The sequence below is a fragment of the Cebus imitator genome, unplaced genomic scaffold, assembly GCF_001604975.1.
Source record: "Cebus imitator isolate Cc_AM_T3 unplaced genomic scaffold, Cebus_imitator-1.0 Scaffold61, whole genome shotgun sequence".
NCBI lineage: Eukaryota > Metazoa > Chordata > Mammalia > Primates > Cebidae > Cebus > Cebus imitator.
The window spans coordinates 2426601-2448194 of record NW_016107376.1 but is presented as its reverse complement, the minus strand read 5'-3'; the positions used below and the strand labels follow the sequence as shown (position 1 = coordinate 2448194).

The 21594-nt window shown below is 42.0% G+C and overlaps 1 protein-coding gene and 1 long non-coding RNA gene across 2 annotated transcripts in view; one reads left to right on the top strand and one right to left on the bottom strand.

Moving 5' to 3' along the window:
• Positions 1–1182: 1182 nt before the first annotated feature.
• Positions 1183–21562, bottom strand: LOC108305223. The gene is made up of 3 exons (XR_001825621.2): positions 21418–21562; positions 15530–15537; positions 1183–1193 (listed from the first exon to the last, which is right to left on the bottom strand). It is a non-coding gene; the product is annotated as an uncharacterized LOC108305223 (long non-coding RNA).
• Positions 7087–21594, top strand: part of MRC1 (mannose receptor C-type 1) — a 104718-nt gene continuing 90210 nt past the window's right edge. Inside the window, exon 1 of the mRNA XM_017529766.2 lies at positions 7087–7382. Coding sequence (XP_017385255.1) covers positions 7322–7382 — 61 coding nt within the window. The 5' untranslated portion in view covers positions 7087–7321. The remainder of the gene's footprint in view (positions 7383–21594) is intronic.

Here is a 21594-nt window from a genome sequence, read left to right as displayed (position 1 = left end):
AAAACTGGCAACGTTACTTTAAAAAGTAGTCTTAAACATATTATAAATTGATTTTATGTGAATTTGAGGATAATATTTACTAAAGTAACACTTGCTGTGAAAGTTTGCATTTATATATACGCAAATCTTAATTTTCTAAGATATGCCTATTTTTAATAAGACTTTTATTTTAACATAATTATTCTTACATTGAAATGGAAATAATGGATATTTAAGGAATACCTTCTTTCTCTACAAAACTTTTCTCTTTTAAATATTTAACTCAGATGCCTTAGAAGTATTCCGGGATATTTGAGTGAATAAATAGAAAATTTGCATTTCAAATTGCTAAAAATTATATATAACCTTACATAGTTAGGGTTGTTCTGAAGAATCAGCCCAACAGTTTTGTGTCTTGGTTTCCATTGGTAAAGTATATGTCAATTTCAGATTACAAATACATGTTTAATCTTATTCTAAAAATGTATTTCAAAAATTAAATGGTTCAAATAGTCTTCTAATTAAATTACTTTGTAAAATTTAGTATATTAAAATGACATGTGCCAAGACAAACAGAACCAAATGAAACAAAGTATTGGTTATAGAAAGACAAAACTCATAGGTCCTTCAAATAGCATAAATCTACACATTGTAGATTACGATAAATCTATTATCTGAAGACAATTACAATTAAAGCCTAATTTTATGTAAGTAATTAAATGCAAAGAAATTGGATTGCTATGATGTAGTCATTTTCTATTAAACTGTAAATGCGTTGTAGATATTTTGCTGTATTTTGACGAGGACTGAAAACTGTGAGATATAAGATGATCTAAATCTTTAAATTTTTACTCAGCTGCATCGTATCTTTTTTTTTCTTCTGGCTGAGTAGGAATTATCTTGATAAGATTTGAGTAAATTTGTTCATTAAAAGATAGGCTTACTGAAAAACACCATTTCTGAATGGCTTACCAGTTTTATCTGTAAGAAATTATGTAACAGGTTATGAAAAAATTGGCTAGTTTTCTCAGAACTATTTCAGAGCGAAGTTCATCTTACATGAAACTGAGTGGGTAGGAGGTGGCTGAGGTTTGAGAAAGTCTAGGAGGAAATGACATAGTTCAGCGATTGTCTTGCCAATAAAAAAATGAGAATTTCCTTTATCTTTTAGCTTGAAGAAAGGACTAGTTAAAAATAACCACCATCATCAGAAGCTAACCAAAATTCAGAACCAGAACTTAGTAGAAGGGTGTAGATGGTGTGGCATGAGTTGGATTTAAAGGAAATGTGGTAAAGGGTACATAGGACAATTGTTATTACAGTCATTTGAACTGTACAATTCAATAGCTTTAAATATATTCACCATGATGTTTAACTATCACCACTCTCTATTTCTAGAACTTTCCATCATCCAACATCCAATGGACTCTGTGACTGTTAAACAATAACTCTTCATTCTCCTCCATTGTCTACCTCCCCACCCCTTAGTAAACTCTTTACTTCCTATCTCTGTGAATTTACTTATTCTGTGTACCTCACGTAAGTGGAATCACATAATTGTCCTTTTATGTTTGGCTTATTTCACTTAGCAATATGTTGAAGCATTGTACATATAACAGGTATCAGGATTCCTTTTTATGGCTGTATAATATTCCACTGTATATACATACTACATTTGTTTATCTGCTAACAGATACCTGAGCTGCTTTCACTTTTTGGCTATCATAAATAATACTCCTTTGAACACTGTTGTACATATATCTGTTTAAGTCCCTATTTTCAGTTCTTCTGGGTATATACTAGAAGTTGAATGGGCAGTCATATGATAATTATATGTATAACTTTGTGAGGAATTGCCAAGCTGTTTTCCACAATGGCTACACCATTTTACAGTCCTACCAGCAATGCCTGAGGGTTCCAATTTCTCATAGTCTCACCTTCACTTGTTATTCTCTGTTTTTCTCTTTTAATAATAACAATTCTTTTGGGTGTGAAACTGTATCTCATTGTGATTTTGATTTACATTTCCCTAATGACTAATGATATTGAGCGTCTTTACATGTGCTTATTGGCCACTTGTATATCTTCTTTGGAGAAATGTCTATTCAGGCCCACTGACCGTTTTGTATTTGGTTTCGTTGTTGTTAGTGAGTTGTAGTTGTTAATATATTCTGAATATTCATCCCTTATCAGACATGTGATTTGCAGATGTTTTCTATTTTGTGCTGTCTTTTCACTTTCCAGAGAGTGTTCTTTGATGCACACCGTTTTTAATTGTGATAAAGGCCTATTTATCTACTTTTTTGTTGCTTGTGCTTTTGGTATTGTATCCAAGAAATCATTGTCAAATCCAATGTTGTGAAGATTTTCTTCCCTCCTATTGTCTTCTAAGAGTTTTATAGTTTTTAGCTCTTAGGTTTAGGCATTTGATCCATTTTGGGTTAATTTTTGTATCTGGTGTAAGGTAAGAGTCCAATTTCATTCTTTTGCCTGTGGATGGCCAGTTTTCCCAGCACCATTTATTGAAAATGCTGTTATTTCCTCATTGAATGCTTTAGGTACCTTGTTGGAAATCAACTGCCCACATGGGTTTATTTCTGGCCTCTCTATTCTATTCCATTGTCTTATATGGCTATCCTTATGCCCGTACCACACTGTTTAGGTTACTGTTGTTTTGTAGTGAGATCTGAAATCAGGAAGTGTGAATCCTTCAACTCATTATTTTTCAGAGTTATCTTGGCTGTGCGGACTCCCATGAAATTCCATATGAACTTTAGGATGGAGTTTATTTCTGCAAAAAAAAAAAAAAAAATTGTTGCGATTTTGATAGGGATTGCATGAGTCTACAGATTATATTGGATAATACTGACATCTTAACAATATTGTTAAGTCTTCTATTTTATGAACGCAGGGTATCTTTCCATTTATTTAGGTCTTTCTCTTTCAGCACCCATTTGTAGTTTTTAGTGGACAAGTCTTTTGTCTATGTAGTTAAATTTATTTCTAAGTATTTTATTCTTTTTGATCCTATTGTAAATAGAATTGTTTTCTTAATTTTATTTTCAGATTGTTCATTACATCAAAATACAACTGATTTTTGTGTTTTGATTTTATGTCCTGCAACTTTGTTGAATTTATTAGCTCTACAGTTGTCTGTGTGTGTGTGTGTGTGTGTGTGCGTGTGTGTGTGTGTGTATGTGTGTGTTGGAAGCTTTAGGACTTCCTACATTTAAAATCAGGCCATCTGTGTAAGAGATAATTTCACTTCTTCCTTTTTAACTTGAATACTTTTATTCTTTTTTTTCTTTTCTAAGGCCTCTAGCTAGGACTTCCGGTACTAGGTTGAAGAGAAGTGATGAAAGCAAATAAAAGCACCAATCAGAACACACAGTCCTGACATTTGGAGGACTAAATCCTTGTTGCCCGGCCTGGCCTCAGCAGGCTGCGCTGGGTATGTGGGCTGCTTCCCTGACAGCTGCCTGGCACAGCCATGACAACAGGGAGAGGCTGAAATTCACTGAAATGTACCAGCCTCTTTATCAAGCTGTTTCTTGGATGCTCAAAGTTTTGACTAGACTCGAGTTCCAAAATACAGATGGTCCTTGACTTAGGATTGTTAGACATAATGATTTTTCAACTTTACAATGATGTCAAAGTAGAAGTGGTGCATTCAGTAGAAACCACATTTCGAAGACCATACACCCGTGCTGCTTCTCACTTTTAGTACCGTATCCAGTAAGTTACATGAGCTATTCAACCCTGTGTTATAAAATAGGCTTTGTGTTAGATGATGAAACACAATTGTTCAGTTATGACCCTCACAGGGATGTGGCTTGCTCCTTTGGTGCCCTGCTGCTCAAACCCTTTGGGGGAGCAGGCAGCATGCAACGGGCGGGTGCAGAGGCTATGGGGAGTGCTTTTGGGCTCCGGCCCCACGGCTGGCATCTAGGACTCCTGAAGCCCAACTGAGCATTTGTTACAATGTGCTCTCATTCAGCTATGCCGTGGGCAGGCAGCTTGTGTTAGTCAGCTCAACAGACCCTCTGCCTTATCACCAAGGATGAGGAGCCGGTGTGACAGCCTGAGTTGTTGCCCAGTGTACTGGAAGAATCAGATCCATGTGGGCTGAGGTTGAGTGGTTGAGTGCAAGGAAGGTTGAGTGCAAGGTTTTTTTGAGTGGTGGAGGTGGCTCTCAGTGAGCTGGATGGGGAGCCAGAAGTGGAGAACGGGGTGGGAAGGTGGTCTTCCCCTGGAGTCAGGCAGGCGGACTGTTCTCTGACCGCCCCCAGCCAAATGCCCCTTGGTGTCCAGATGTCCTTCTTCTCTCTTTCTCTGCTGTGTTACCCCACTGCTCTCCACCACCCTGTTCCTCTACTCCTTTTGATGTTCATGTTTTTTGTTTGTTTGTTTGTTTTTTGAGACTGAGGCTTGCTCTGTCACCCAGGCTGGAGTACAGTGGCTCGATCTTGGCTCACTGCAACCTCTGTCTCCTGGGTTCAAGCGATTCTCCTGGACTACAGGTGTGTACCACCATGCCAGGCTGATTTTTTGGATTTTAGTAAAGACGGGGTTTCACCATGTTTGCCAGGATTGTTTCGATCTCCTGACTCTGTGACACCTGCCTCAGCCTCCCAAAGTGCTGGGATTACAGGTATGAGCCACGGCACCCAGCCAGAGGTCTCCGGTTTCTGTGGGCACAAGATGGGGGGTGTGGTGGGCCAGAGTGGTCTTGGAAATGTAACATTTGGGCGTGAAAACGGGAGTGCCTGTTCTCACAGGTCCGTGGGCAGAGGCCCGAGGGTGGAGCCCTTGCCAAGAATCCTGCCCTTCACTACCTAGTACTTCCCTGCCTCCTGTCCATATCAATTTTGCCCAATTAGAGGCTAATGTAAGTGTTCTGAGCACGTTTAAGGTAGGCTACACTAAGTGGTGATGTTTGGTGGGTCAGGTGTATTAAGCGCAGTTTTGACTTAGCATATTTCAACTCACAATGGGGTTATCAGGGTCTAACTCCATCGTGAGTAGAGGAGCATCTGCAGTTGCTTCAGACAGTTCCTGCCCAGCTGATGGCTGCTTAGAAGGAGGGATGAATTCCTGGAGCTTCCTACACCACCATCTTCTGTGACATCCCGTCCTCAAGATTTAGATTTATTTTTTGCTCTGGTGGCCTCTTCTAGCCTGATAAATCTTTGTTTCAACAAGGTCAAGGTCGTGGGGTAAATTCTTTGTGGGGTGGTTGGCTGCATTTTGTTCAAACTTCACAGATTTTACTACTGATCCTAATTTTTAATTTCACTAATGTGATAGACACACTTACGTAATCAAAAAAACAAACCCTGGGCCAGGTGTGGTGGCTCAGGCCTTTAATCCCAGCACTTTCAGAGGCCAAGGCGGGCAGATCACTTGAGGTCAGGGGTTTGAGACCAGCCTGGCTAACATGGTGAAACCCCGTCTCTAGTAAAAATGCAAAAATAGCTGAGCATCCTGGCGCGTGCCTGTAATCCCAGCTACCCGACAGCTGAGGCAGGAGAATTGCTTGAACCCAGGAGGCAGAGGTTGCAGTGAGCCCAGATCGAACCACTGCACCCCAGCCTGGGCAACAGAGGAAGACTCTGTCTCAAAACAGAAAACCAAACCAAATAAAACAAAACCCTGAATGTGATTATATACATAATTCAATTGTATTTGCTTCTGAAATGTATATAAATTTAAATTAGGCAGTCACTTTTTGTATATAATTTATTTATATTTGAAAGCCACAAATGACCTATTTAAACTAGCTTTTTCATAACTCAGTGAAACAATGTCTTAGAAACATTTTTGTTTTCTCTGTTCTGTTCTATAACCAACATTTTTTTCAGTCAGGTCCAGGCTTAGTGAAAAAGAAACACCGGTCCTCTGTCCTCCACTTTCACGATTTTTTTTCCTCCAGTCAGAATAATCTCAAATTTACAATGTTAAAATCAATCAGTTAGAGAACTATATCACATTTTTATTAGGATGCAAAGTTTTTAACTTTATCACAAAGAGGATGAATGTGGAGGCTTTCCATTTGAAGATAAAACTATTCATTTAAAAATGTTTAAAAATTACAATGTTTCCGGCAGCTTCTTTTTGAGTTACTAACACACTCTAGTTATGCTTTGGCCAGCTAATCGTTAGTTTCTCCTTTAAAATGTTCTAAATTCATGTTTTACTTTTGGAAAATAACAACAGAGATGTTTGAGGGGTTATTTTCTGCTTAATGAAAGATCTAGGAACGTGTTTTATTCTAAAGAAAGAATTCCACTTGCCTTTAAATGAATATATACCTTTTGACCAAACAACCAGATATTCTTTTTTTTTTGAGATGGAGTTTCACACCTGTCGCCCAGGCTGGAGTGCAGTGGTGAGATCTCGGCTCACAGCAACCTCTGCCTCCCAGGTTCAAGACATTGCACCCGGCCAGATTTTCTTTTTCTAGCAAGGGGACCCTCTTAAACTTGAAGAGGACCACGGTGGTTGAGGCTGGGCAGCCAGGCTTTACTGCAAATCCTTTGCCCCTGTTTTCTTTTCTTTTTCCTTTTTCGGCTTTCTGGAGAACTTTCTAGAAAAAGGTTTCTAGAACTTTCTCCCTCCCGGCCTGAAAATCCCTCTTAGGCGTAACCTCCCTTTCACTTTTCTTCTGCCTGGAGGAAATGAAGTTCCATGGGAACTTTCTCTTGAAACTTTCCAAGAGAAAAACAGAAAGGTTCTAAGCACTGAACGTGAATGAGGTGGATGAGCTTCAACTCCGAAGTAAGTGTTTCCAGCGTAAAACTGTCCTTCCCAGGGCCCGTTGTGGCTGTCACTTCAGAGTAGAGGTTGTCAGCGGAGAGACCCCTGACTCAGCTGCTGCCCGGGTGAAGCTCCGTCTCTGGCACAGGTAATGGCCTGCAGCTTGGTCTCCACCCAGTCCTATCTGAGCAGGCCACAGCTCCCAGGCTGTTTCAGTTCTCTCCTTCCGGACTCCTCGCGATCACCATCACCCTCTCTCCTCCCCACCCCGTCACCCCTCTCCCACACGTGTCCCTTTCTCCTCTTCCTCTGCGTCTGCTTTTCTCAGAAGTTAGCTTACAAAGCAAAGTTGTAACTTTGAATTCCTGTTTTTCCAGTCATCCTCATGTGACAGGATGTCTCCTTAGTGGAGGCTTTCCCTAAATTCAGGAGCCCTTTAAAAGGGAGGGCTTCCTCTGTGGTTCTTTTCAGCTGGGCAGCTCTGAGAACTTGGATTAGGTGGAGGTGCAATCAGGGAGACTCATTGTTTTGCTGCTTTGTTGCGTCCTCCTCTCCACCTGAGGAAGGAAAGGATAAACCCTGAGCCATGAGGCTACCTCTGCTCCTGGTTTTTGCCTCTGTCATTCCGGGTGCTGTTCGGCTACTGGGTAAGTGTGCTCTGCGGCAGGGGGCTTTCTGATTTGGGGGGCTGGAACCACATCTTTCTCTCCTGGGTTACTATGGTTTCCTTCCAACACCTTTGCTAGGAGGACACGCAGCTCACCTGCACCACGAAGCCCTGGGCTAAGCCTGCTGCCTTCACCTGGCGGCCAGGCATGGAGGCCTGGAGCCGGAGGAGGGGGGAGGACGTGTCTCAGGTCCCCATTGCTGCATGGCCTGGAGCCCTGCAGACCCTCAGTCTCCTCCTGACTTCCCTCATCGCTCATCGTTCCTTCCCTGTTTTCTTCATGCAGAAACTTCCTGCTCTGTGGTTTACTCTTTCTGGTTCTCAATTCACAGTATTTTTCTCTCATCACCAACAAATGCCTTCTGAGTGTCTTTGGCTGGAAGGAGGGCAGCCCTGCTGTCTCCCCTCATCTTACTTAGGCCCAAGGATATAATCACAGATCATCACCCCACAAGTGATTCTAAGCAGTTTCGACGCTCATTGTCTTTTTTTTTTTTTCCTGCTAGGATCATTCATACACTTGATTGTTGGAAAGTTCATCCTTATCTGTATTCTAGACTGTTCAAACTGCCGTTTTTTTTTTTTTTTTTTTCCTGCTAGGATCATTCATACACTTGATTGTTGGAAAGTTCATCCTTATCTGTATTCTAGACTGTTCAAACTGCCGCATAAGCAGATCGATTCCTGTTTTTCTTCTTTTTTCTGGAGATTAGAGATTACTCATTAGGAACAGCTCCAGAGTTTTTCACATTTTCGAACACATTCTCCAGTCTGCCTTTTGTAATTCTCTAGACTCAATTGCCTACACTTCGGGTTGGGAGTGCCTTGGGGAATTTTCATTCCTAGTTCTATTTGGAGATGCTATGGAAGAGAATTCAAATCCGATTTTCTGATTTCCGATCCCCCTTTATTTCTATGAAATCAACAAACCCTTGCAGAATGCGGTTTGTGCCTATGACCTACTCTATGCACTGATGTGATGGTGGGCAGGAAGTTTCCTAGGAAAAGGGTATTTTACTACCTCAAAGGTTAATCGTAATAAGCACTGAGTGGTAGTGATAAGAACAGCACAAGTGAAGGCTTTGTGGTTTACACCCTGTCTCTCTCACTCGCCAGCTTTGCGACCTTGGGCAGGTGACTTTCTTTGTGCTTTAGATCCCATGTCTATAAAATGGAGAGAGTAATATTACCTGCCCTTATCAGTTCTTGTGATGATTCAATGAGTAACAATATGTGAAATGTTTAGAACAGAGTATGACCCATAGTAAGTGCCTTATAACTGTTTGTTAGCTATTAAAATCAGTGGCAGAAAAGAAGTATAAAAAAGACCCAATTAAAACAATAGATGAAATTAATTTTATTTTTATTTTTGAGACAGACTCTCATTCTGTCACCCAGGCTAGAGTGCAGTGGCATGATCTTGGCTCACTGCAACCTCAGCCTCCTCAGTTCAAGCGATTCTTATGCCTTAGCCTCTGAAGTAGCTGGGATTACAGGCATGTACAACCATGCCCAGCTGATTTTTGTATTTTAACAGAGATGGGGTTTCACCATGATGGCCAGGCTGGTCTCGAACTCCCGACCTCAAGCAATCTGCCCTCTTTGGCTTCCCACAGGGCTGGGATTATAAGCATGAGCCACAGTGCCCAGCCCTGATTTTATTAATATATTTTACTTCACCCAGTAACTTGGAAATATTATCACTTAACATTTAATCTATTAAATGTTCTATTTGGATAATTTCCCATTCATTTCTCAAAATTAACTCTTCAATATCTGGGGTGTATTGTATACTTACAGCACATCTCAGTGCACACCAGTGTCATGTTAAGTGTACCAGGGACACATGAGGCAACTGGCTATCATGTTGGGGAGCACAGATACGGTGCCAAATTTTCTTTCTGTTTTTCTTTTTTTTTTAGTTGTATTTAAACTTTTTATTTATTTTTACTTTTTTTAATTAGGAGACAGAGTGTTGCTCTGTCGCCAGGCTGGAGCACAGAGACGCAGTCTTGTCTCAACTGCAACCTCAGCCTCCTGGGTTCAAGTGATTCTTCTGCCTCAGCCTCCCGCGTAGCTGGGACTATAGGCGTGTGCCAAACACCCCGCTAATTTTTGTATTTTTAGTAGAGATGGGGTTTCACCGTGTTGGCCAGGATGGTCTTGATCTCTTGACCTTGTGATCCACCTGTCTCGGCCTCCCAAAGTGCTGGGATTACAGGCGTCAGCCACCGCATCCAGCCTAAACTTTTCATTTTTATTTTATTATTTTTTTTTATTGTACTTTGGGTTCTGGGGTACATGTGCAGATCATGCAGGATTGTTGCATAGGTACACACATGGCAGTGTGGTTTGCTGCCTCCATCCCCTTGTCACCTACATCTGGCATTTCTCCCCATGTTATCCCTCTCTGACCTCCTCACCCCCCTGCTGTCCCTCCCTTGGCCCCCCCAACAGACCCCAGTGTGTGATGCTCTTCCCCTGTGTCCATGTGTTCTCGTTGTTCACCACCTGCCTATGAGTGAGAACATGCGGTGTTTGATTTTCTGTTCTTGTGTCAGTTTGCTGAGAATGATGGTTTCCAGATTCAACCATGTCCCTACAAAGGACACTAACTCATCGTTTTTTATGGCTGCATAGTATTCCATGGTGTATATGTGCCACATTTTTCTTGTCCAGTCTATCGTTGATGGGCATTTGGGTTGGTTCCAGGTCTTTGCTATTGCAAACAGCGCCACAATGAACATACACGTGCATGTGTCTTTGTAATAGAGTGATTTATAATCCTTTGGGTGTATACCGAATTTTCTTTAAACTGACTCAGTAATGCTTCTAGCGAGAGTGTTTGTCAGTTTGCTCTGGAGTGTTTCCCTGTTCCCGACAGCAGGATGCCCTCCTCTGACTAATGTCTTCCTCTTCATAGGCACAGATACCGGGGAGGGAAGGGGGATGCTGAAGATCTGTTTACTTGGAGAATAAACAAAGAAACAAAAAATTCAAGGGAGCCCCTTCCAGATTTTGTTTTTCACCTGAAAGCCTGTAATTTGTGTTGTTTTGTTTTTTGAGATGGGTTTCACTCTGTCACCCAGGCTGGAGTGCCGTGGTGTGATCATGGCTCACTGCAGCCTCGACATCTGGGCTCCTGCCATCCTCCCACCTCAGCCCCCTCCCAACTCCCCAGTAGCTGGAACTTCAGGCATGAGCCACCATGCCAGGCTAATTAAAAAAAGAAAAAGGTTTATTTGTTTGTTTCTTTTGTTTTATAGAGACAGGGCCTCACTATCTTGCTCAGGCCCATCTCAAATTTCTGGGCTCTGATTATCCTCCCACCTTGGCCTCCCATAGTGCAGGATTATAGATTCGAGCCACCACACCCAGCCTGTAACTCTTATTTTATCTCTTCTTGGCCCAAGAAGTGTGTGATTAGAGGAATCTGTGTAAAGGCAGAGCACCTGCTTAGCAGCAGGTTAAAGGTATGCGAAGCCTCATGACCTCTCCCCTTGCTTCCCGCCCCGTAGAAAATCCATGGGAAGGTCTCCCTACTTGCAGTTGGTTTATTTACTTTCAACTCAAAACCCTTCCTTCCACCTTCGGGAGAGCATCCCACAGCGTTAGCACCATAAGTCTCTGTGGACAGCTGCCAACAGATGGGCTGGTTCTACCTGGAGGGTTCCAGGAGGCTAGAGCGTAACAGGGCTAGCTTCTCACTCTTCCTACTGTTGTTCTTGCTGTGCTGTCTTTTTAGCACTCAGCACCAACGTTTAGAGCTCAGTTGAGTTATCATCTCGGTAGAGGTACCATGAGAGCCAGTGGACACAGAGGTTACACCACAGCAAAGACATTTAACTTGGAAACGGGAGGGTTTGGCTCACAGGTAGTGGTGTATTGGTAAACTTAACTACTGGTTCCAAGAAAGAAAATAAAGGAAGCACTGATTTGATTTATGATGTTTACTGATTTCCGTATTGTAAATATTCCCACCATGGTTGATTTCAAACTGCCGACTTGATACCACTGGGGGCAGAGTTGGAAGAGAGGCCAATGATAGGCTCTTACTAGCTGCTGCCATTGGGCCCAGGTCAATATGGAGCCTTTCTAGGCTCTGGGAAGGCAGTTCAAACAGCAGGCCAGGTGTCATGCAAAGCCTAGAACATCTGCAAAAAATGAAAATGAGAGACGTCTTGGCGGACAGAGAAGCCCTAGAGCCGTGGAGCATTAAAGCAAGAAAGAACTTGGAAATGATGCATCATTGACGTCATCATTTCATAGATGAAGCACAGGCTCAGGGAGGTAAAATGTCCAGAAGGTGACTGGAGAGCAGGTGGAGGTAGATCCAGGCCTCTGCCCAGCGACTTGTACTTTCCCACCTCTGCTTAGATTTCTTGCCGCGTTATTAGATCAAGTAAGTGCAAATTAGGTTATTCCTGTTGCCATCTTGGGGGCTCACATTTGGCTGGAAGGGATCCAGCTGTGTTTCTGACATTGACATCACACTAAAGGTATAATCCTGATATACGTCTATTTCACTTCCCTCATTGAAATGCTGAGAAAGATCATTGTTATCATGTAATTATCATAGTAGCGGTTTTCACAATCACTCTTGAAAACTTTGATTCCAATATAAATGTATGTCTTAAGTAAAATCCTGATTCTTCAATGTATTTATTTTTCACAAAACTGAATTAAGTGGGAGAAAAATACAAGCAGCTTTCTCCTTTTTAAATTTGTACTCCATCTTTCTCAGTGTTTTTATCTAGAAGGCTGAGCTAACTTTTATGCTTTGGAACATAAAGCTAGATTAGTTTTTTTTTTTGAGACAGGGTCTCACTCTGTCACCCAGGCTGGATTGCAGTGGCATGATCATGGCTCACTGCAGCCTTGACCTCCCAGGCTCAAATGATTCTCTCGCCTGAGCCTCCTAAGTAGTTGGAGCCACAGGTGCATGCCACCAGGCCTGGCTAATTTTTGCTTTTTTTTTTTTTTTTTTGAGATGGTGTCTTGCTCTGTCGCCCAGGCTTGAGTGCAGTGGCACCATCTCGGCTCACTGAAACCTCCGCCTCCTGGGTTCAAGCAATTCTCTGCTTCAACCTCCTGAGTGGCTGGGATTACAGGTGCCTGCCACCATACCCTGCTAATTTTTTTGTATTTTTAGTAGAGATGGGGTTTCACCATCTTGGCCTGGTTGGTCTTTAACTCCTGGGCTTAAGGGATTTGCTTACTTTGGCCTCCCAAAGTGCTGGGATTACAGGCGTGAGCCACAGTGCTTGACCCTAGATTTTGACAGTTGTGTAACTTCTGGTTTAATCTATAAATATTGCACGTGAATAACTGTAGTAGAAACTGAGACCTCAGGGGCCCATAACTTCCTATAAAGCAGATGGGAAGGTGTCACTGTGTGCCTTTTCCTAGGTGAGAAAGCTGAAACTTGAAGATGAAGGGGCTTGCAAAAGTCAGGTTGCCAGTAAGGACCAGAGCTAACTCTTCATTATGCTCTTCAGACTCTGAGGCTAAGAAGTAGACATAATTTACTAGCTGGAGTGTGTTGATCAGGGAAGATATAAATGTGGTTCAAATAACACTGTGTTCCAGAAGGACTTAGATCCCTTTTTCTGTATCAATTTTTTTTTAGACTTTTCACTTCAGGAGGGGGAAAGGAGGGAATTAGTATTTATCAAGTGTGTATTATATGCACATGATATGCTGGGTGCTTTACATAAATGATCTCATTTAGAAGTTTATGGTGGCTTTACCAGATAGCATTATTATCCCCACTTTACAGATGAGGAAGTGGAGGCTAGCATGGCGAATACTACTAAGGCCACACAGCTAAAAAATGGCGGAACCAGGATTTGATTGAGAGTCTATCAGCCCCAAAGAACATAACCCTGTGCACCACACCACCAGCTTGTGAGGCTGGAAACCCAGGGATTCAGGGTTCTCTGTCCTTCTGTCCCCTTTTATTTTTGAGGCAGAGTCTTGCTCTGTTGCCCAGGCTGGAGTGCAATGGCGCGATCTTGGCTCACTGCAATCTCCGCTTCCTGGTTTCAAGTGATTCTCCTGCCTTAGCCTCCTGAGTAGCTGGGATTACAGGCTTGCGCCACCATGCCCTGCTCATTTTTGCATTTTTGGTAGAGACGGGTTTCGTCATGCTGTCCAGGCTGGTCTCGAACTCCTGACCTCTGTTGATCCACCTGCCTAGCCCTCCCAAAGTGCTGGGATTACAGGTGTGTGCTACTGTGCCTGGCTGGTCCCCCTTTCTAGACTGCTGGGACAGTTCTCCACTCTCTCATTTCATCCTATTCTGAAACATCTCACACTGTACGACTGATTTTGCCAAGTTAACAGTAATAATAATAAGGAACACGTATTAAGCGATTCCTGTGTCGGGAACTCTTCTCAGCACTTTGTTTAGATGATCTCATTTCATTCTCATGATGATGAGGAGCTCCTGCTATTTCCCCCTTTATTTTATGGATGGGGAAAAGGAAGCACAGAGTAGTGTTGAACTTGGCCAAGGTCACGCAGCCAGTGAGCAGCGGAATCTGTTACCTGGGAGCCAAACCCTAGAGCTCTGATTATGTCATGATCAGACTGACGCGATACATATATGGGGTGAACTAATTAGTTAGTGGGCCTCTGCTTGGAAGAAGAAAGACCCGTGTAGCGCCAGCTTCTTACCTAGTAAAGGGTGTTATTTATTTATCTTTAGGAGTATCTGGGGAGGCTAGCATTCCGAGGCTGAAGAAATAGGAGTGAGAGGAGAAACCAGGTGGTGGAGAGGTAGGAGGATTCAGAATCCAGGACACAGGTAGGGCAGTCAGCAGGAGGATGGAAGCCTCTTCAACCGACACGGGAGTGAATGGCCCCAGAAAAGTGTAGATATTCGTATCTTTAAGGAGGTAGGAGGGAAGTTGGAAGAGTTTCTTGGCCTCTCTTCTCTCCTTGCAGTCAGACTCACCTGGGGTTCATATTTTGTATTTTTCCAAATGACCAAATGCAATCACTTAAATCAATATATTCCCTGAATATTTTGGGTATGAATGAAGGATCAGAGTAACAAATGAAGTAATTCTCCTTTTTTTTTTTTTTCTTTCGTTCAACATTCCTTTCTCTCTCTCTCTCTTTGAGATGATGCCTCGCTCTGTTACCCAGGCAGGAGTGCAGTGGTGTGGTCTCAGCTCACTGCAACCTTCGCCACGTGGATTCAAGTGATTCTCCTGCCTCAATCCCGACTGTAGCTGGGATTACAGGTGTGTGCCACCACATTGGCTAATTTTTGTATTTTTAGTAGAGATGGGGTTTCGCCATGTTGGCCAGGCTGGTCTTGAACTCCTGATCTCGGGTGATCCTCCCGCCCTGGCCTCTTGTTTAACATTTTTAAGCTTAAGCTCTGACTGACAGCCCCCAGCTGTTCTCAGCACCTGGCACAGCTTCTTGAATGGACTAGGTGCAGGGTAAATATTCATTTTTCACGTAATTTGGGGTCTTTGGGGAAAACATATGCACATTTATTTAACTGAGGCTGGTGAACATATTTCTTAGTTTGGGTTCCCCAAGAAGCTGTCCTTGGACAGTTGCACTCTGGCTTGAGGGCAAGTTAGTTTATTTGGGAAGTGAGTCCAGGAAACACTGGCAGGGGAATGGGGAAGTGAGAGAGAAAGGGAAGGTGTGTGGACAGCCAGTGACAGCTGTGGGCAATGGAGCTTCAGAGCTCTGGGTGATGGTGTGGAGTGGGTGCCTCAAACTCATCCCACTCAAGGTGCAAGAGATTTAGAGCCTCCAGCAGTTCTCCTTGGTCTGTGATAAAGGCCCCCTTGTACAGGACATTACTTTTCTGACCCATCTAATTTGTGCCACGTTTTAGCCTAGAGAGCTTGGATAGCCAAGAAAAGCCCCCAGGCCAAGAGACATGGTGCCACCTTTTGAAGTGGGGCCTGCGTGCCCCACTCAGCGAAGGCCGAGGAAAATAGTACAATGCTGGTGGCATCTGCCACCGCTACTTGCTGCTTTTCCTCTCCTCCGGCTCCTCTGTCTTCCAGAAGTTAGTGTCGTTTATGTTTTAATGTCAGCATTTTATTTGCTGATGGAAAAATCTAAAAATGTAGAAGAAAATGTAGCGCATCGTACTTATGTCCCTAAACGAGCCCCTTTCATAACCGAATTTTCTTTGCTAGTAGGCTTGGGAATTTAATGACTTGCTCAATGTTGTGCTGTAATTTTAAAAATGCTTAAAAGGAAATCCAGGCCAGGCACGGTGGCTTACACCTGTAATCCCGGTACTTTGAGAGGCTGAGGCAGGTGGATCACTTAAGATTAGGAGTTCAACACCAGCCTGGCCAACATGGTAAAACCCTGTCTCTACTAAAAATACAAAAATTATGCAGGTGTGGTGGCAGATGCCTGTAGTCCCAGCTACTCAGGAGGCTGAGGCACGAGAATTGCTTGAACCTCGGGGGAAGAGGTTGCAGCGAGCTGAGATTGTGCCTTTGTATTCCAGCGTGAGTGAAAGAGTGAGACTCTATCTCAAGAAGAAAAGAAAAGAAAATCTACCCCTAGGCTACTGGATGTTTAGTCTTCAATCATTTTTAACCTGAGATATTGGGTTGAAACTTACTGCTTCTTTACTACATGTATTTTGATATTTTTTGCCCTTGATGTTTTTGCCCCTGAGTTAACTACAGCAGAGAGTGCTCAGTGTGGCCGGAAAGCTTCCCTCTTTCTTTTGTCTTTGTATTCTCATTTGCATAGTGTCTAGCATGTGGTCAATGTCTGTCAAATATTTGTTGAAAAATAAATTTGAGATTAGTAAGATCAAGTTAGGATGGAAGGAGAATTGCTGCAATTCTGGAAATCAATTTCTGATGTGTAACCATTAAAAAAAAAGAAACTCACATATTAGATCCTACAAATAAGATTGCAGAGAAATGAAAACAGCAACCTAGCCGTGTCCATCCGTTAATCTTTGCCAAATTTCTATTATAAAAACATAATTAGTATGGACAAAAATAGGATGTTTATAAATGTTAGTGTGGTTAATACTGGTAAAAATGTCACAAGCTGTCCTTTGGCCAACATCTTGAATATGTCTTCAGAGGAAAAAGTATGACATTTTAAATCAGACATGTTGCAGAGATGATGTTAAAGCAAAACGTCATGCTGATTACTTGGGGAGAAGAATAACGCACTATGAACGTATCACCATAGCGTGATAATTTTACATTTCCTTGTATTGTCTGGCAAAGCCAATATCAAACTTACCACTGCTTCCCAAAGGCAGAAGATAAATAAAGGAAACAAGAATAGATAAGTAGGTATTGAAATAGAACCTTTTCATTTCTAAGTACACTTTTCATAAGTATACACATTTCTAAATTACTCTTCAGTAAAAATAAGCTTTTTGGGGAAAAACAAATATTCAATACACATGTAATCATTAATCTATTATTAAATAAATAATTTATCTGGGTTACTAGTCAAGATGCTTCCGATTTAGTAAATACTTTCATTCATTCAACTAATTATTTATTGAGAGATTATTTATGCTCCCCAAAGAGAGATTGCAGCTCTAAATCAGAAATATCAAGCTTCCCTTCTCATGAAATTTACATTCTAGTAGAGGAATATGGACAGAACACAAGTAAACAAATTAAAGGGCCAGGCAAGTGTCTCACGCCTGTAATCCCAGCACTTTGGGAGGCCGAGGTGGATGGACCACCTGAGGTCAGGAGATCAAGACCATCCTGGCCAACACAGTGCAACCCCGTTTCAAAACAAAAGCGCAAACAAACAAAACAAATTAAAGAAGAATAATATATTTTAAGAGGTTTATGGATATTATATGGTAAATAAAAGGATAAAAATAAAAGAATAAAATGAGTTAAGATGGTTAGCCTGCTAAGATGCTGACCCTTGGCTGGGCATGGTGGCTCGCATCTGCAGTCCTGGCACTTTGGGAGGCTGAGTGGGGCAGATTACTTGAGGTCAGGAGTGCAAGACCAGCCTGGCCAACATGGTGAAATTCCATCTCTAGTAAAAATACAAAAATTAGCTGGCTATGATGGCATGCACCTGTAATCCCAGCTACTCGGGAGGCTGAGGCAGGAGAATTGTTTGAGCTCCGGAAGTTGCAGTGAGCCAAGATGGCACCACTGCACTCCAACCTGGGTGACAGAGCAAGGTTCTGTCTCAAAAAAATAAAATAGAAAAGAAAACAAAAGTTGACACTTGAGCTGTGACCTTAGTGGGCATCCCAAGAAGAAGGAACTCAAAACATGAAGTTACTAATGTGGAAGTGAGCCTGGAGGGTTTGAGGACCTGAAGGGTGTATAGTTGGTGAGGATGGCAGACAGGTCACTGGTCTGAATCATGTCTTTTCTAATAGGCAATAATAGAGAAGCTTGATGTATTTTTCCTAGGTACCCTGGTATCCTTTTGCAGGGTTGAAGTTGTTGCGGACTTGTGGTTAGAAACCAAATCTCCTTCCCACCCTGAAAACCTCTCCATAAAGGTAGATGAGAAAGAAAAGGATTTTCTTATTGAGTGAGCATTCAGCCACAATGTGGTGTACATCATAGACAATCTGCAAAAGTGATGGTGAAAACAGAAAGAAAACTCACTCTTTTAGTAGCTCAGTGAAGACCACCATATTAGGCAGGTTTTGCAATTTGGCATCAGGTGGTAAGTCAGGCCTGGCTCCTCCCAAAAAATTGGGAGATCAGGTGTTATCTTTTTTGATGACTCCATTTTCAAGAGAGGTGCACTAGAGCCAACCCACGGTGGCTTGGTTTGGTAAAAATGGAGTTGGACAAAAGAGAATGAATTAGGGTGTATATAAGAGTTAGAGTTATCTCTGTGTGTATATCTACAGAAAGGGGAGACAAGAGGGTGGTGAGAGAGAGGTATTTAAGAACGTGGCTCACACATTTGTAGAAGCTGGCAAGTCCAAACCCTGCAAGGGTAAAGGGGTAGGGGGAAACTCACGAGAGAGTTGATATTGCAGTTTGAGTCTAAAGCAGCCTAGAGCTGGGTAAGGTGGCCCATGCCTGTAATCTCAGCACTTTGGAAGGTTGAGGTGGGAGAATCACTTGAGCCCAGGAGTTTGAGACCAACCTAGGCAATAAAGTGAGACTTTTGTCTCTACTAAAAATAAAAATATTAGCTGGGCATGGTGGTACAGGTCTGTAGTCCCAGCTACTCGGGAGGCTGAGGTGGGAGGATCGCTTGAGCCCAAGAATTCAAGGCTGCAGTGAGCTGTGATTGCACCACTTCACTCCAACTTGGGCGACGGAGCAGGATCCTGTCTCAAAAACAAATGAACAAACAAAAACAAAAATAAAACAGTCCAGAAGCAGAATTCCTTCTTTGGGGAATTCCCCCTTCTTCTTGCTCAGTTTTTTTCTTAAGACCTTCACCTGATTGGAGGAGGCCCACCCACATTGAGACCTGTGAGCTGCTTTACTCAAAGTTGGCCGATTAAAATGATTATCTCATCTTTAAAAAAATCACCTTCATAGCAATATCCAGTCTGGTGCTTGATCGAATATCTGAGTGCCAAGACCCAGTCATGCTGACACATAAAATTAACCACTGCAGTGTATGTTTGGGTAGAGCCGGTAGATTTCACTATTGTCTTAGAATGCAAAAACAAGCTGAAAATCCAGGAATATTCCTAGGTTTTTAGCTTATGGATTTTGGGGCATGGTGGTGCCAAGAATGAGAAAGAAGTTTGGATGTTGCTCATTAAATGCTGTCTTCCTTAGAGTGAAATTAAGATGGACTGCAGATAAAAAGTAGGCATGTAAAAGTCAAATAAGTATAAAAACATCGGAAGGAGGAACACTATTCATTCATAAAGAATTTTGAACGCCTTGTCTTTTTTTTTTTTTTTTTTTTTTTTGAGACGGAATCTTACCCTGTCGCCCAGAATCTTGCCCTGTCGCCCAGGCTGGAGTGCAATGGTGTGAACTTGGCTCACTGCAACCTCTGCCTCCTGGGTTCAAGCAAGTCTCCTGCCACAGCCTCCCAAGTAGCTAGGATTACAGCTAATTTTTTGTATCTTTAGTAGAGACGGGGTTTCACCATGTTGGCCAGACTGGTTGTGAACTCCTGACCTCGTGATCCACCCACCTCGGCCCCCCAAAGTGCTGGGATTATAGATGTGAGCCACTGAGCCCAGCCTTGAATGCCTTCTTTTAAAAAACTGGTTACCAACTGGTGAATTGACTGAATTTGACCAGTTAATAAGACTGTTGCTTGACAATACAATGAAAATTGCCAAAGTATAAGGTGGAAGATATGTTTATTATTATTAACAATGAGGTATTACTAAGCAAAGCTATCTGAAAAGTGGAAGATAAGTCCAGGGTAAAAAAAAAAAAAAAAAAAGGCAGAAAATTACTCATTTTGTCCCACTAGCATATAACCAGTTACAAGATGAGATCAAGTGTGAAAGAAGCTCAGCTAAACAGGAGGAGATTGGAACAGGTATTGTGTGTTCAGTGGACAGATGTCAACTTCACAGAAGCAGCGAAGGCAGGTGTCTGGGTCCAGCCTTTACTGAGTTCTGATTCCAAGAAATCAAAGCAGTGCGAATGAGAAACCCTGTAGAGAAGACCAGGCAGAGGTTTGAAGTTGCAAAGAACTAGGAACGCAGGTAGGATAGAGGCAGGAGGTAGGGAGCTAGTGTGGACAAGAGCATATCAGGAGAACAATCTTTTGATGCAAATATTTATTATAAGCTTTAAGTTTATGGGCCTAGGACTGATCTCAGAGTACAAGTGGTGCTGACCTCACTGAGGCATTCAGAACAGAAAATAGAGTATGGCTTGTGAGAATGCTTTGGAAACACTGAAGGATTCTACTGGTGGCATGATTGTAACTTTGTTTGATTTCACTGGAATTATTTAATTAAAAATAATGAGCTCATTTAGTCAGAACCTCAGACATCTGTACTAATACCAGATCATTTGGAAAGAACAAGGTGAGTACATGGAATTGAGGAAAACTTCACAAGATGAGTTGAATTTATGTTTATATCATGAAATTAAAGCCCTCAGTTACTTTCATTTCTATATTCCTTACAAATAAAAAAGGAAAACTTTACATGAATTCAATTTTGATTTAAAGGAAAAAAAAATGCTTACCAGATCCTTTTTCCTCTTTTGCAAGAGGAAGTTCCGTTTTGCCAGCTAGCAGCTATGTGCTGTTAAGTCATCTTTACATATTTACTTAAATCACCAGTTCCAAATTACAAATATAAAAGTGTTATTTTTAAAGTTACACTCATAAAATATTATCTCCAATGATATAAAACTTACATTTATTTATTCTTTATTGCAAACTTCACTATTAAACTTTTAAACACATTTCGGTATTGTTATACAAAGTTTAGATTAAGTATGCCAAAGAGATGAAAGTTAACATAATATGATGAATACTCATTTATCTCTAGGTGCATCTCTAAGATACCTATTGTTGGAAGGCCAAACAAAATAAAACAAAAAAACTTGTCGAGTTGCCCTGACCTGGACTAACTAGAAAGCATTTAATTCAAAAATTGGTAGGACATAAAATGATGGTAATATTATCTAAAGTAAAAATATTCTTAAAATTAAAAAAATAAACCCCTAGTGTTATTTATAATGAGAGTAATTATATGTAGGTTTCACCTCTGTATCTCAAAGGGTGTTGAGATGTATCACACTTCAAAATCCTATTCTAGTCCTGGCGAGGTAGCTCTCACTTGTGATCCTAGTTCTTTGAGAGGCCGAAGTGGGAGGATTTCTTGAAGCTAGGAATTTGAGATGAGCCAGGGCAGCACAGTGAGGCTCTATCTCTACAAAAAATAAAAAATTAGTTGGGTATGGTAGTGCAAGCCTGCAGTCCCAGCTACTTGGGAGGCTGAGGCAGGAGGATCGCTTGAGCCCAGAAGTTAGAAGCTGCAGTGAGCCATGATTGCACCACTACATTCCAGCCTGAGCAACAGGGTGAGAACTTGTCCCTTAAAAACAACAGACAGACTGGGCGCTGTGGCTCGCGCCTGTTAATTCCAGCACTTTGGGAGTCCGAGGTAGGCAGATCACGAGGTCAAGAGATCGAGACCATCCTGGCCAACTTTGTGAAACCCCATCTCTACCAAAAATACAAAAATTAGTTGGGCTTGGTGGCATGCTCCTGTAGTCCTAGCTACTCCG